The 16,631-nt window shown below is 45.4% G+C and overlaps 2 protein-coding genes across 2 annotated transcripts in view; one reads left to right on the forward strand and one right to left on the reverse strand.

Annotated features, from left to right (window-relative positions):
- The window catches only part of LOC111873149 (nucleolar complex protein 3 homolog), a 52,639-nt gene extending 48,110 nt beyond the window's left edge, over positions 1-4,529 (forward strand). The window contains exons 11-13 of the mRNA XM_023867613.2: positions 1,291-1,472; positions 3,604-3,833; positions 4,217-4,529. Of these exons, the coding sequence (XP_023723381.1) occupies positions 1,291-1,472; positions 3,604-3,833; positions 4,217-4,430 (626 nt within the window). The 3' untranslated portion in view covers positions 4,431-4,529. The remainder of the gene's footprint in view (positions 1-1,290; positions 1,473-3,603; positions 3,834-4,216) is intronic.
- A 10,227-nt stretch (positions 4,530-14,756) lies between these two features.
- Positions 14,757-15,704, reverse strand: LOC111873161. Its single transcript, XM_023867641.1, has one exon. The coding sequence runs from the start codon at positions 15,702-15,704 to the stop codon at positions 14,757-14,759; it is 948 nt and encodes a 315-aa protein (XP_023723409.1).
- Positions 15,705-16,631: the final 927 nt, after the last annotated feature.

Here is a 16,631-nt window from a genome sequence, read left to right on the forward strand (position 1 = left end):
ACATTTGGCTCACAGATGCTTGTGAGGTTATCAACCTTACATGCCAGCCATTCCTTATATCCAGGAAGATTCCTGGTACTAATTTCTGTTAGAGGCTGTGTCGACCGTGTTTGTATTGCCTGATAAATGAACATCAGTGGCATAGACTAGATGCTGGCATGTTCTATTCACTTCTAATTCTTTCTGATTTTCTGTACCTTTGTAGTATAATGTAAAGCTATCCCTGTAACAGGCCATGGAGGCCCATAAGGTTGTGACATGTCAAGGCTCCCACGTTTTCTGAACATTTGGCTCACAGATGCTTGTGAGGTTATCAACCTTACATGCCAGCCATTCCTTATATCCAGGAAGATTCCTGGTACTAATTTCTGTTAGAGGCTGGATCGATCCCAGTGCCATAATGCAGGTGGAAGGATTAGGTCAATTGAAAATCCAAGGACTTCATTGGGAGCTGAACCTGCAACCTTCAGGTTTGTAGCATAGTGCCGCAACCAATTACGCTAGCAAGTACCCCCCACTTTGTAACACTGTATTCTAAAATAAAATTGAAAATCAGTAGCACCAAATTATCTCTTTCTTTCACACCATTCTGAATCATATGAGACACTGAATCAGTATCAGTGTAAAGACTTAAATCATTGTAGTTGTTGGGTTCTGAATATGAAGCGTAACAGTAGTTGTGGCATATTGCTAGGGCATGTGGCTTACAACTCACATTGAAAAGACAACCTGAAGACTGCTGTCATTATCTGATTTCATTTGTGGCCTACTTATTCCCTCCAAGCAAATGCCAGTATAATATCTTTCAGTATAGTACAGTACAGTCTACACTCTATAGCTTTCTAGATGCACCATTCATTATCACTGAGACATTTCTCATTGCATAACCCATGCAACTGATGTGTGTTCTTTAAATTAAAAGAAATCAGCAAGAAGTAAGTTGATGATAAATTATCTCCTATTTAAAGCTACTTGTGATGACTATGTGTTATTGTCCATTTATGTTGTGGATGTTTTAATTCTGAATAATTTGCAATTTTTAATTAGGGAATGAATTCACATTTGGTTGTTCTTCGCTCATAGTTTGAATGTTTGTTTCTGTTACAGCATTGTAACCAGCCACATTCAGTTAAAATCATCAAGTTAAATGGGGAGGGTGTAATTGAAAATCTTTTAAACACTCTTCATAATCATAATGGTTGCCATTTTTTAATGAAAATTCATTTAATTCTTCATTTTTTGGTTACATCTAGGTTTTTCTTCTTTATATAAGTAAACTTTTTTCATTAGGTGATAGTCATCAGGACCTCCCAACTGTACTGAAGACTTTAGATTTAGCTGTGATACATCGACATAAAAGGCTCTCTCAGCAGCGTATGTTTGCATTTACAAAGCGGCTTGCAACATTGGCCATGCAGTTGTTACACAATGGCTCCATTAGTTGTCTGGCACTCATAAGAACCATTATGCAGGTATATATTTTAAAACTTGAAACTTGGTCTAAAGGTGCTCGCAGTTCTTCAGTGTGGATAAGTTAAAAAATCCTAATTTTATGTAATTTATGTAGTTATATAATTTTATATATTTTTCACCTTCATTAGCGGTAGAATGAATTTGCATGTTATACTTATTACAGAACAGTCTTTCCATCTTTTTAGATGTTTTCCTTGGAGTGTGTTTTCATTCTGAGGACTTATAGGACCGTCATATCTGTGTGTCTGCCCTATCCTAATAACTTTCAAAGCAAAAATGATGCTTTTTCACATATGACACCACTAGAGATGCTGCTGTCTTTGTACTTTTTCTTTAACATAACATGACAGCCATACAGTGAGTCTGGAGAGACACTGGTACGCTCAATGTAGGATTCTGATATTTGTAGTGCATAAATTGGTGCATTAAGTGATCTGTGTTTGCTGCTGTTCTGTTGCATGGAAACCATTTAATTCTTGATGCCATCAGTGTGTGGCACCACAGTTGCAAATAAAATAAAAGATGTATGTCACAGTCTTTCATGCTTTAATACCCCTTTGCTGGGGAAGAGTGAATGGATATTTAGGTATGTGCATGTGTGTGTGTGTGTTTGTCCACATGTGTGTCGGTAAATACATGTATGTACATAACATTGCTGGGAGCACATGGTAGCATAGTTGGTTGAGGCACAATGCTACAAGCTGGAAGGTTGCAGGTTCAAGTCCCGATGAGGTCATTGGATTTTTTTCAATTGACCTAATCCTTCCAGCCGCACTATGGCCCTGGGGTCCACTCAGCCTTGAACAGAAATGAGTACCAGGAATTAAATAATTTTCCTGTGGAGTAAGGTGCGTTAGGCTGACAACCTTACCGCCATGTTTGAGCCAATCGTCTAAATAATGTGGGACTCTCAATGTCTCACGGCCTGTTACAGCGATAGCTTTACTTTTTTTTTTACTTTTACATAACATTGCTATAATAAGTAAAAAAAGTAAAGGTATCTCTGTATCAGCCCTTGGAGGCCAATAGGGTTGTGAGATGTTGAGGTTCTGACATTTTGTAGACAATTGGCTCATAGATGGCGGTAAGGTTGCCAACCCCAAAGAATATTCCTGGTAGTCATTTCTGTTAGAGGCTGAGTTGACCCCAGGGCCAAAGTGTGGCTGGAAGGATTAGGTAAATTGAAAAAATCCAATGACCTCATCAGGATTTGATCCTGTGACCTTCTGGCTTGTAGCATAGTGCCTCAACCAACTACACTATCGGGTGCCCCCCATAATAAGTAGGCAGTGTTTTTATTTCAATGCATGAACCTTATATTAATGTTACATTCTTTGCAGTTACTGTAAATGACATTCTACATGTAATAGATGCATCAGTCTCAACATTTACATGTCAACTACATTACTGTCACTCAGACTTCAGTTTCAGATGGTAATAAATCTTTGGAGAATGCATTCTTCTTCATCTTCACCATGCAAATGCCTATGTTTATTTTATTCATAAGCAGGAAATGCACATTTGCTCCACCCTGTATCTAAAATAACCCATCCACCATTTGTCCCATCTTTCACATTTCTGTTCCTTCATTTTGACAGCAAGCTATCTTGGGAACCCCACTTACAACAGGTGTACTGTAAGTGGGAACTTACCCTCAGTATTTTAAGGGTTCTGACTGGATTATTGTAGGGCAAAGCTGGAATGAGGATGCTTCAGTTCCCAAATCATTTAAGTTAAGTAACACTGAATGTCTTACTGATATGTTGGGATTTTGGACTTTATCCATCGTCCTGGTTTTTAAGATAACAAAAACACGACGTTTCGGAAACTGGATCTGTTTCCGTCCTCAGGTGAAGGAAAACACCTATTCAGTTGGGTCCCTTAGAAAGAGCTAGCCTCAATCACTGGACGATCGTGATAGATGTTTTCCTTCACCTGAGGACGGAAACAGATCCAGTTTCCGAAACGTCATGTTTTTATTTGTTATCTTAAAAACCAGGACGATGGATAAAGTCCAAAATCCCAACATATCAGTGTGTTATACACCATCGTCAGAATCCTATAGTAACTACTGAATGTCTTCTCTTCCACCTTCATGACTGAAATGGTATTTTGATTTACATTGTGTAGGTATACAGATCAGTGGACATATTGCTGGACCCAGACTCATCTGTTGGTCAAGGAGTGTATTTCCCAGAGTTGGAAGACCCTGAATATTGCAATGCTAGCAATACAGCCATCTGGGAAATGACTGCACTGAAGCGCCACTATCATCCAGTTGTTTGCAAGTTTGCCTGTAATATCCTGCTTGGTGTCCCAGTAACAGGAGATGGGTACCTAGCACCAGAACTTACTAAACTGTAAGTGACTTAATCTTCACCATGGTCACTGCAGCTTTGTTCACACTTGTATTGATATATCAGGTATTCCGAAATTGTCCTTGGGTTTGCCATCATGAATCTGCAAAGAGTGAAGGTACAACAAAGTTAATCTCATATATGACATGCATTCCAGTTTCCATTGGAAAATGTTATGGAGTATTGCATTTTATTTTAATTTTTATAGTTTCTAGTATTCAGGATTTTGAACCTTAGAGCATATGCAGTTCATTTAACACCAATTATTTTATTTGTGTTTACAAGATGGTGCCAATTTTTTAAACATTACTTTGGTTAAATGCTTTGTAAACTTACATTTTCCTTTTCTTAACCTCTTGGTTAAAGCATAATTTGGTTCTTTTTAGGTCAGCAGAGGAATTATTCATTAAATATAATCCATCAGAAGTAGCATTTCAACCACCAGTTCCTGTTCCCAAGAAAATTGAAGCCAGGACCAATCCTTCAGTTACTATACACTTCAGGAATGAAGATCTGTTCAACTATGTGAAGGAAGTGTCAGAGAGGCATGTAGAAGAGACAGTAGATTTTAGCCTATTTAAAATGAGAGTGAAGTCTTGATTGCTGGTCATAGAGGCAGTTGTGATTTCTGGTTACACATATGCTGTAAGAAATTCTGCTGAACTATTAAATATGTACCCCACAAAGCTTATACCATATTTATTAGCATAGTTTACAACCTCCTACTTGTAGTATAATTTAAGAAAAAATTAAATACCCTATATTTACCCCAAGTTTTAGCCATGGATGTGTAGTTAAAGAAGTACAAATGCAAGCAAACCGTCATGTAATCTGAAACTTTGCATACAGCCTGGCATGTCAAGGCTTCTGAAGTAATGTGCACAAGCATTTGTGCTTGATCATTGATGAAATACAGGTACAAGGACTCACTGATGTCAGTGGGAATAGATGGTTAAGGCAGAAGAAAAGAGTTTGAACAAAGAGGCGCTCACTTTCTGGAAGGAATCTAAATCTGTGCCATCCATAGCTTTTTTTTTCCCACTGGATTCCATTTAGTATTGAAAAGATTGCACTAGATCAAATAATTTGAAGAGTGCCATCTTCTGGAATGTAGGTATTGTATAAACCGACGTTTTGGAGGAACATTGGTTTACACAATATATATGCAGTGCCACATTCCAGTGAGCCATATTTGCATCATGGCTTCCTTCATTCCTAATCCCCCCTCCCCTTTTCAGCTTTTGGTTCTACAAGTTGTATCGTCAGACCTACCACGTGATTACCCTTTCCCCCCTGCAACTGTTTCTAATTTGGTTGAGTCAGGAAGTAGGGAGTGGATGTCCACTCAGTGACGAGAAGTCAGGGTAGGCAGGTAACAAATTCTGTTCGGTCGTGGCCAATCTAAATTCGGTTTGGAGTGTTTCTCCCGATTGGGTAAGGGGAGTGTTTCTTGTGAATGTTTGGGATGAGTAATAGCCGAATTGTTGTTTTCAGGGAGCAATTATTGTATTTTTTTTTTTGTCTGCATAGCTCCGACCCTGTAAGTGGGTGTGTTCGACTAATGTTACTCGATGTAACTGTTTCAACTTTGCAAATATTGAATCAGTATTTTTCTTGTATTCTATTGTTTGTTTGCTAGAGAGGAGTAGTAGCCAAACTGGGAATTTCAGGGGGCAATTATTATATTTTTGCCTGGCACACCCTAAGTGGGTGTGGTCGATTAATATTATACACGACGTAACTGTTTCAAGGTCTCATTATTAGATCTGCATTTTCTTGTATTGTATTCTATTGTTTTGTGGAATTGTAGAGGTTCCAATAGACAACCACTTCGGAAAGTTTGCGGGCCCTCAAAATGGCTGTTGTTCCTTCGTAGTAGGCCAAGTTTTATGGCTGTTCAGCTGGCCTGTCTGGCTGCTGATGTAGTGCTACATGCACCGGTAGAAACAGCTGCCCACGGTGTGGTTGCTGGAGTTGTGGAAGCTGCGTTAGTTGCATGGTCGCAGAGCGTGGTTCCTGGAGACTTGCGGCAACTACATCGGTTACCTGGTCGCAGAGAAGAGCTGATGACTATGATGACTGATCGCTCTGAACTGAATGTGATCACTGACGATTGCGAAAGTCAAAGTCAAAGTCATGTTGCAACTGATGGTCAGTCAGTGTGTCTGTCTTGGTGTCGAGCCCCAGCTGGGGCTCATGACAGATGTTTTCTTCTTTGTGAAAGTTGCTGTCCTGTCCATTTGGGGCGCCCTCTCTGATGAGTTGTCGGGTCTGTCATTTGTCAGTCTTAGTCTTGAAAAACAATGAAAGAAGAAAAAATAAACTACTCACGAAATGAACGCTGTGGTGAACGACACAGCTCAATTCCAACGCAATGTCACACGAAATAATTAAATCAAAATAAAAATAAATCGAAATTTATGAAAATCCAATTTAACAATGCAATCGGAAACATTGAAATGGAATCGTAAAATATTTAGTATAGCGAGTGTTGCTTTTACGTCCAACAGATGGCGCTGTTTTTCAAAAGAAGCATGTTTTTACCTGTCACAGGTGTGACATCTATATAATAGGTATATAAAAACGCACGTATTCGAATGCAACGTTGTATCAAAATTTCAAAGCAATCGGCGAAGAACTTTCGGGGATTTAAGAATTTGAACAAACGAACATTTACATTTTTATTTATATAGATAGATTGACATTTTTAATGATTTTAACATCATAAAGTATTAAAATACATTTTTAGTGAGTGACATATTCTTGATGTCTTTTAAATTGTTGCATTATTTATGTGTACTTTGACAATAAGAATATGTCGCGTGTTACCTATGTAACATTGTTGTGGTCACGTGTCTCCTATTCAGTGCGACAAATAACTTCCACGTACGTCTCGGATTCAGCGAATAAGTTATTGAACGCTCACTTTTACACCAGCGAGTACAATTATTATCACGTCCAGTATCGCCGAAAAACTCTTCGGAGCTGGACTATTATAACTTGGTTTCGGACGCAATAGAGGGCACTTTCGCCCAGGGTTCGATTTAACGTGTTCTGTGCGCGTTGCCGCAGAAATGCATTATTTCCGCTGTTTCAACAGTTCGTTGCCACGGTTATTCCTAGGCAACAATCTGTTGGTATTCGATTTGTCGCTGTGGGAACTCAACGATTTCCATTGTAGCCGTTGCGCAGCGATGGACGACGTATAACACGTTACAGTATTAGTATTGACTACAATTAATATTTTAACAACCAATCAACCTGTCACAGGTGTGACATGTATATAATAGGTATATAAAAACACGCGTATTCGAATGCAATGTTGTGTCAAAATTTCAAACAATCGGTGAAGAACTTTCGGGGATTTAGGGTCTTGAACGAACGAACATTTCACTAGATTGGGGTCTGCCGCAAACTCCCAGGTGAGACTAGCATAAGTCTTTACGGATCTAATAAGAACTTTATGGACGGTCAGTTTAATGTTAGCGCTCAATCGCTCACTGTTGAATAGTGAATATACTCTAATGAATGTTCTGAAGGCCTTGGCTTCGATCATTTCTATGTGTAATCTAAAAGCCACTTTCTTATCGAAGATTACACCTAGATATTTTGCACTATTTACAAATGGAATATTTCTTCCATTTAGAGTAAAACAAGACTCAGGCGGTCGACGACCATGAGAGAAGTAGACCCCCCGAGTCTTATCTTCATTAATTTTTATATTCCAGTGCTCACACCAGGTCTCCATTGAGCTGAGACCGCGCTGCAGATTTCTAATAATAAAACCCTAATGGCGATCTGTCGCATACAGACAGGCGTGCTCCGCAAAGAAGGCCAGGTGGACACCATGTGTTTGGGGGGCATCATTTACGTACAAGTTGAAAAGGGTAGGGGAAAGGACAGAACCTTGTGGCAGCCCTGCTTGCATTTCCCTTGGCGTTGACACTTCGCCTTCAACCGAGACCCTGAATTTGCGTTTAGAAAGAAGGGACCCAATAAGTGTGGTCAAACTGTTCGAGAATTCCAATTTTCATAACTTATACAGCAATCCTGAGTGCCACGTGGTATGAAAGGCTTTTTCGATGTCCAAGAACACCGCAGCCGTAGACATTTTGTTGTTGAAATTAAGGGTCACGTGGTCCGCCAGCCTCATACATTGCAATGTCGTGCTGTGACGTGCACGAAAACCAAACTGACTTGCGTTGAGCATGCCTATTTCTTCAATATGTTTTTGGAGGAAATTCAAAATTGCTCTTTTGAATAATTTTCCTGTCGTGGACAGGAGGCTGATTGGACATAAATTTTGAGGGAATTTTGGGTCTTTACCGGGTTTGGGTAAAGTTATTACTTTTGCTTCCTTCCAAGTACTTGGAAAATGAGAAAGCCGAAAGCAATGATTAAATAAATGGGTTAGATGAACCAGCGGTGGCCTTGGAAGGTGCCTGAGGCATTCATTTGGGAGACCGTCAATTCCGTAGGTCCTTTTTAATTTCAGAGATTTTATTAATTTCTGTACGTCGCATGGTCTTATCCTTGAGGGGGTTTTTGTCTACGGTTTCTAGCAGAGCTTGTACTCTAGCCTCCACCTGCCTTTCCTGGTTATCATCTCACAGATCATGCGAGGCGAACTGAATTTCCAAACAGTCGGCAATTGCATTGGCTTTATCAGAAGGGTGAAGTTTAAGGCCCGAAGAACCATGAATAGCAGTTGGTGCCCTTGGTCCGTCTCTCTTTAAGAGAAATTTCGCAATGGGCCATATAACCTGAGGCGTGACTGCAGCCTTACCTATTTTTGTTTCCCACTGTTCAAGTGCCCTTTTTCGGGTCATTCGTCTGATCGATTTGGTGACCCAATTGACTGCCGCTTTACACGCTGGATCCCTGGTTTCTTGCCACAATTTTCTTAGCCTCTGCTTCTATTTTATCAAAAGATCTAGACCAGGTAGGTCGTTGTTTATATCCGAAAGTGTAACTTTACTTGTCGGCAACCTATATGCCGAATCAATAGAAGCTGCAAAGTCGCCTGCCGCTTTGTCGGCTTCTACCCGCGAATTAATTTCTAGTTTATGTGATATTAATTTGTAGGCAAGGCTTTGAAACCCCTCCCAATCTCTACATTTTTCAATGGGTTCCGAAAGATTCCTAATTTTAACGTTATCCAGTATGTGGAATACTATTGGTAGGTGATCTGAATCCAAAATATCAGAGACGATGACATCTGACACTCTGATATTTTTGTGAACCACAGTATCTAACACGTCATCACTTCCCTCAGGGGAATAATGATTGGAGCACTGTGGCGCTGAGATTTCGAAATCACTTTTATCAAATAGGTCAAGGATTTTCAAGCTCTAGGGTTTGGGAAATCTGCTATTCCAAAATGGATGCTTAGCAATCAGTTCACCTGCCAAAATAGTCTTACGTCTAAAGCTTAAGAGCTCAGTGATGTCAGTATCACTCCAGGCTCTGCCTGGAGATTTATAAAGAGTTGCAAGCAGTAATTCACTATTGCCAATTGGTATGCAGACCCCTGTCGCTTCTACTGAATCAAGGGGTTGTAGGTCTACATGGTTATGGTGAATGACTTTTCTGACTGCAATGGCAGTTCCTCCTTTTCTGCCCGAGTGGTGGTCGATTCTATAAAAGTGGTAATTTGGAATAAAGTACCTCTCATGATTTTTCAGATGTGTCTCTGAAAACAGGGCCACGTCTACGTGTAGGTCTTGCACCTGTTTACTGAGCTCATAGCGCTGCCTCCCAATGCCGTTCGCATTAAATGCTATGACTTTGAGGGGCCTATGAATTCTAGTGGCCATTTTGTTTCATTAGGTTTAGAACAATTTTAGTAATGGCCATTATTTTTTCCTCCTCGAACACTGCACCACTGATCTCTGTCATGATCTGCTGTACTACAGTCACTACTCTCAACATATTGTCGATAGCTGGACTGTTTATATGAGGAGCCTGAACTGACTGACCTGTTTCCTGTTACAGTGCAGGGGTCGGAATAAACTGCTGTCTTGCTTCGGGTGTAGAAGCCACCGGAGAGGGACTTGTTTGAGGATGTTGCTTTGCGCCGCTTCTGAGTGCCGCCACGAAGGAGACACCTGGAGTGATGACGTTTGATGAGAACACCTTCCCTGTGTTAGTTCTGGGCGTTCTCTGTGTCTACCTCTTTTGTTGCTCCTATTTGGCGTATCTGCAACTCCGATAATTGGCGGGAATTGGGGGTTTTCTTCCTCCGCCAGTCGGCAGTTGCAACATGCTGGAGTGGAGGCAGAGTTCCCTTTTTTCTGGGCACTCCTTATGTAGGTGGCCGCCTCCGCACTTCAAACAACATGGGGGTTGTTTGCAGTTTGCCCAAACGTGGCCGAACTGCTGGAAGTTGTAGCACTGTGTTAGCCCGCTTTGTGCTATGTACGCCTCTACCTTGATGGCAATGTGGCAGAAGTTGGTCAGCCGAAAGAGTTCTTAGGACTTCTCCGTTATAGGAAGTGTGACATGGAACAAGGGAAGGTAAATGGTATTTGTTCCTTCTTGAGGAATCCGACGACTGGTTGTCATTTGTTTGACGCTAATGACGTCAAACCACAGACTTATCAGACTGTCAGAAATATCTTCCGCTGGAGTATTTTGTGGAAGGTGAAATATAACATCTGTAATGGGTTTCTCAGACTTGGGATAGTATGTAAAGTACGATAGATTGTTACTTTCTAGAAAATTTTTGATAGCTGACAGACCGCCATTTCCTTCGTGACAATTCTGGTACCGCTCCTGGTGTTGCGGAACTCAAAATTTCCGTGACTAGGTCTTTGACCTTCCTCTGCAACTGCATCAGGTTTGTCATGGAGATTAGTACAATTGGAGGCGGCCTACCTGGCTTGTCCGATGGCTGCTGTTCTCCCGACTTGTTGGCTGTCTCGTCCACGTCCATTTCTGATGTCCTCAGTGGCGTAAAGAAGTTCTTTGTTGTTACTTCACCCTGGGATTTTATCCTAGGGTCCCTGGGGCTAGTTGATATCTATGTTTTTTTCGTCTGTTCTTCTGAGGAGTTTCGCTTTCGACTCCTTAGCTCTCGAAATTCCTCAGCTGAATCTCGTTTTTCTTCCAGCAGGGGAGACTCTCGCATCTCCCTGTGGATGGCAGCATAGAGGCGCAGCATGGCTGTAAAGAGCGCCTTGCCGCCGAAGTGCTTACAGAGCACTGTCCTCTCGGCCTCGGATTTCGTTAAAAGTTTATTCCATACTGCGCCGTTTCCATTCATGGAGGGTGAAGTGTGGATAAGCTGCCTTATTGTTCGTAAACCTTTGGCCAGTAACTCGATATCTTCCTGGCAGTGAGGATTACTATTTCTTAAGTTTACGTGGCTCCTGTTAAAGGAATCCACAATTGCAGTCCTCCGCGTTTCACAAAAGGTCGGCTGTGTCATTTCGCCTGCTTGATAGTCAGTTGCAGACGGGACAGCCCCCACTTCCAATGCACTAGCCACGCACTCTACACTGGTAGCAGAATAGTCAACCAGGTAAGCTGCAAACGAACACACTCCAAGTCTATGGTCACCTGAGAGAGCTCAAAAACTCCTTCGGTAAGCGTCTCTCCAACTAATCTCCTGATCTGCAACCTCCGAATCTCACTCCTGCCAAACTTCAATCAATAAATACTCGAAACCTCTGTGAACTGAATCCTGACTCATACAGATCCACATGCAAAATTCTGATCTTCTGATCGACTCCTGCCCTCAACTGATCGTGTCCTGCTCTTGTTGGGCTGCGCCTTTTATACCATGCTCGGTGGGCGGAGCGAAACTTCCATTTGAGGAGCAACAATTTTCAGAGCGCTGATTGGCTAGCGAAAATGAGGAGATGAAATTTGCAGTGCGTGCTTGTATAAATATAAATGAAACGTCCGGCAATGCGGTATGCACTAAGGAGTGAGTGTTGTATGAAAGACCGGTGGAAAGAGCGTGCTATGTGGGATGTCCCCCACATCACTCCACTCCTCAGAAAAATTAATGCTCACAAGTTGAGGCGAGCGGGTAAATGGATGTGGCGCCCGGAGCCACAGGTGGGATGGCAGGTGGTCCTACGTTCGGTGCGGCTACGACTGGTGGGTAGATGCTGACCCCGCGGACGGTCTCTTGCAGGATGTAGGCTGGCTTGACCCTGTCGGCTGATACAGTGACGTGCCTTCCGCGCATGAGGAGTTGCAACGTCTTCTGTCTCCTTGACAGGACCTGGTAGGGGCCGGTGTAAGGGACTCCAGTGCTTGGCGTGCTGAGTCCTGCCGAAGGAAGACGTGGGTACACTTCTCGAGGGCAGTGTGCATGAAAGTAGCTGGGAAGGCGTGGCGTGCTGCTGGAACTACTCGGAGACGGGCCATGTGCTGGTGGAGCTCTATGATGAGCTGCGCTGGATCCGCGGAGTCGGTAGCTGGAGTTAGTAGCTCCCCGGGAATTCTTAAGGGCTCGCGGTAAACGAGCTCAGCTACCGATGCTGGCAGGTCCTTCTTGAAAGCAGTGCGGATTCCGAGGAGAACCAGGGGAAGCACCTCAATCCACTCTTGGTCCCTGTGGCACATGATGGCTGCATTCAGCGTCCGGTGGAAGCGTTCTACGAGTCCGTTAGCTGCTGAGTGGTGTGCGGTTGCACGTGAAAGCTGGATGAAGCACAGCCTGGCCAGGGATTTGAATAGTTGTGATTCGAACTGGCATCCCTGGTCGGTGGTGATCGTCTGGGGGCAACCGAAGAGTGATATCCAGCCGGTCAGTAGGGCGCGTGCCACTTTGTCGGCTGTGATGTCCGGAATGGGGACGACTTCTGGCCAGCGGGTGAAACGGTCGACTGCAGTGAGGCAGTATGGTGTAGCCCGCTGACGTCGGAAGGGGTCTCGCAGTGTCGATATGGACGTGCAGAAGGCGGGCTGCCGGTGGTGTAAAGTCGCCCAGTGGAGTGACTGTGTGGCGGGAGACTTTGGAGCGCTGGCAGGACTGGGAAGCACGTGCCCAGGTGCGGCAGTCCTTCTGCACGCTGTGCGACCAGCTTTGCTTTTGCTCTGGTGCCTGGGTGTGACATCTCGTGGATGAACTGGAACACTTGGTGTCGTAGAGGCACTGGGACGTACGGCCGAGACCTTCCGGTAGACGTGTCGCAGTAGATGGAGAATGCGGTACCGGGGACTGTTGGTTTTTCGAACCGCAGGGTGGTGGTTGAACACCAGGAGTGCTCGGAGTTCGTCGTCGCTGTCCTGTGATGCGGCGAGTACGTCGTAAGGTGGTGGCGCAGTGACGGACTCCACACGAGAGAGGGCATTGTCGACAATGTTGTCCTGTCAAGAGATGTGTCGGATGTCGGTTGTGAACTGAGAGACGAAGTCTAGATGATTGAACTGACGGGGTGAGCATTTATCTCGCTTCTGCTGGAAGGCGTAAGTGATGGACTTGTGGTCCGTGAAGATGGTGAAGTGTCGCGCTTCCAGCATATGTCGGGAATGTTTGACGGCCTCGTAAATGGCCAGCAGCTCGCGGTCGTAGGCACTGTATTTTTGTTGGTCAGGGTTAAGTTATTCGAGAAAGAGGCGAGTGGCTGCCAGATGTTGTTGACTTGTTGCTGCAGCACGGCACCCATGGCGGACTTGGAGGCATCCGTGACGAGTGCGAGTGGAGCGGATGGGTCAGGGTGTGCGAGCAGAGTGGCTTGTGACAGACTCGCCTAGCACTCTTCAAATGCCTTCAGGAACTCCGGTGTCAGGAGACGGGGTGGGAGCCCTTGACTCTAGGGCCGGAGAGAACGTCGTGCAGTAGTGCTTGGGTGGCAGCCGCGTGGGGCAGAAATCGCCGTTCGAAGTTAACCATGCCCAGGAAATGACGGAGCTGGCTGGCGGTCTTTGGTGGTCGGCAGTCCTGCAGATGAGTCACTCGCTCTGCGAGAGTTTGGGACCCCTCGGCGGACACCTTGTGTAGTCGAGGAAAGTGACCTCAGGTGCTCGGAAGACGCAATTCGTCGGGTTGATTATGATCCCGTGTTTCTGGAGTTGCTGGAAGAGTTCCAGTAGTTGTCCCTCGTGCTCCTCCGGTGATCGGGAGAATATGAGGATATCGTCCAGGTACGCGAAACAGAAGTCGAGACCCCGCAGAATGTTGTCCATAAACAGTTGGAAGGTTTGGGCGGCACTGCGCAGGCCGAAGGACATGAAGGGGAATTCGAACAAGCCGAAAGGAGTGTTAATGGCCGTCTTCTGGAAGTCTCCGTGATTGACGGGAATTTGGTTATAGGCTCTCACAAGGTCTATTTTGGAAAAGACGGAACAGCCGAAAAGCTGGTGGGAGTAATTGTTGATATGGCGGACAGGGTAGCAGTCAGGGATGGTTCGGGAATTGAGCGCTCTGTAGTCGCCGCATGGACACCAAACGTTGTCTTTCTTGTGCACAATGTGTAGTGCCGAGGACCATGAACTCTCTGATCGACGAGCTTTACCATCGCGCAACATGGCGTCGAACTCGGCTTTTGCGATAGCGAGCCGGTCCGGTGCCAGTCGCCGTGGTCGGCATGTTACTGGTGGGCCAGGTACAGTCCTGATGTGGTGGACGGTGTTGTGTCGTATCTCGCGCTGGACATCGGTTGGGTGGGTCAAGTCCGGGAACTCTGTGAGGTGGTTTTTAACCGGTGTGTTTTTGCTGATGGTTTTTACGCTGGGGATCAGTGCTTTGGCCGCGAAGCCCGGGGCTGACAGCGTCGTGAACCCGTCCATAATGCGATTGTTCCGACAGTCCACCAGGAGATCGAAATGCGACAGGAAGTGAACGCCAATGATAAGATGCGTGACGTCGGCCTCCACGAAGCGCCTCGTGATTTTTCGGCTAGATCCAAGTTGAGGCTGAGAGGCAGCCATCCGTATGTAAAGATTGTAGTGCCATTAGCCGCACACAGGTCATAGTTGGTACGTTCCATTCGTCGATGGACGAGCCTGCGGGGGTATACATAGAGGTCCGAACCCGTGTTGACTAGGAACTGCCGTTTCCTGACTCTGTCTGTTATGAAGAGGCGGTCTGTTGTCGTAGGTGAGACATGTGCCACCGATGATGTCTGCTGCGTCAGGTTCCCTGCTGGCGGTAGGAGCAGGGCGGAGTACAGTTTTGTGCCCGAGCGCCGAAGCGGCGGTGGTACCAGCAGATACTGGATGCAGTGTGCCCCGGGAGAGGGATCTGCTGCCGGGCCGGTGGTTGTTGAAGGCGGGGCGGGAACGCTTGGGACTGGAGCCTCTGTCTCTCGGTTTGTTGTCGGACTCACTGAAGCGGGGGTAGAAGCGGTCCTGTTCGGTGCTGAGTGCAGCCACTTGGCGGGAGAGTTGAGCGATCTCCTGCCGAAGTGTGCCGATGTCCGTGGGTTCATCAACGCCAGCGAGCCCTGGCTGGACTTCGACCTCGGAGATGCGGTCCCCACAGAGGACTGCGGCCTCCGAGTTGCTCTCGGTCTGGCCGGCGAGGAAGCTCTGTACATTACGGGGCAGCCGTCTGGTCCAGACGCTTCGGATGACGTTACCAGACACGTCTGGTGCGAGACTTTTGAGGTACCTCAGGAACTTGGACTGCTTACGGTCGCCAATTTCCTTGACCGTGAGGAGTTGCCGGAAGCGCTGCTCTGGCGATGAGGATAGCCGCCTCACAAGCTCGGTCCTCAGTAGGTTGTAGGGGCCTTGTTCGGGTGGAGAGGTGATGATATCCTCCACCTCTGTGGCGTATCGGTGGTCCAGCTGTGAGATGACGTGGCAGAACTTGATCCGCTCGCTGTTAATGTAAGCCAAGGTGAATTGCGCCTCGGCCTGGGCGAACCACACGGCTGGTCTCTCGGGCCAGAACGGCGGGAGCCGCACGGCCATTCTTGGCACTTCTAATGAACTGTCTGCGGTTTCCATGTTCAGTCGGGGTCACCAATGTGGGATCGTCGATATTTGCAATGACAACCACTTGAAACTTTTAACACTTGTATGTATATTGAATTGTTTAAATTGAATTTACCAAATAGCAGGGCGCGGAATATATGTGGAGTGGTCAAGCGTTAGCTGGCCCTCTAAGGGCAGTTTGTTCCACCGCAATTTCACTCTTCTGTAGATGGCGCAGTCTTACGGCCGTTTAGCTGGCGGTCTGAAACTTGATGCGGTGCTGATCCCGCCGATAGGATCGGCTAGCTCGGCCTGTTGCTGGGTTTGCAGAAGATGCGTCCGCTGGAGACTTGCTGCTGCTGCATCGGTTGCCTGGTCGCTGGAGGCCTGCGTCAACTATAGCTGAAGTGAGAAGCTGATGTCTCTAAAGACTGATCGCAGTGGAGAGTTTAATGGCTGAACGTGCTGAGACGGATGTGTGTCCTGCTCAAAAGTTAAGGTCATGTTGCAACTGACGGTCAGTCAGTCTGTCTGTCTTGGTGTCGAATCCCAGCTGGGGCTCATGGCCAGATATTTTTTTTAATGAAAGTTACTGCCTTGTCTATGTGAGGCGCCCTCTCTGACGAGAGGTCGGGTCTGTCATTTGTCAGTCAGTCTGTATTAATATGTCCACTATCTGTATTTATATAAATTTACAATACACACTTATATCTTACTTTTATGTAAAATATGTACAAGGTCTCTGTCAGTACAGGCTCAGTACAGCAGATTATGCCCTATTTCCAGTATTATTCACTACCACGGCTGTCTAGTCACTTGAACAGTCGTATGCCTGACCGCCGCCAAGTTTAAGCCTCTTATACTTTCTGTGGCGGGCTTCGCCTTGTCCGATGTTGCGAAATTTCTCATTATCATGATTTTGTA

The sequence above is a fragment of the Cryptotermes secundus genome, unplaced genomic scaffold (assembly GCF_002891405.2).
Source record: "Cryptotermes secundus unplaced genomic scaffold, Csec_1.0 scaffold259, whole genome shotgun sequence".
Lineage (NCBI taxonomy): Eukaryota > Metazoa > Arthropoda > Insecta > Blattodea > Kalotermitidae > Cryptotermes > Cryptotermes secundus.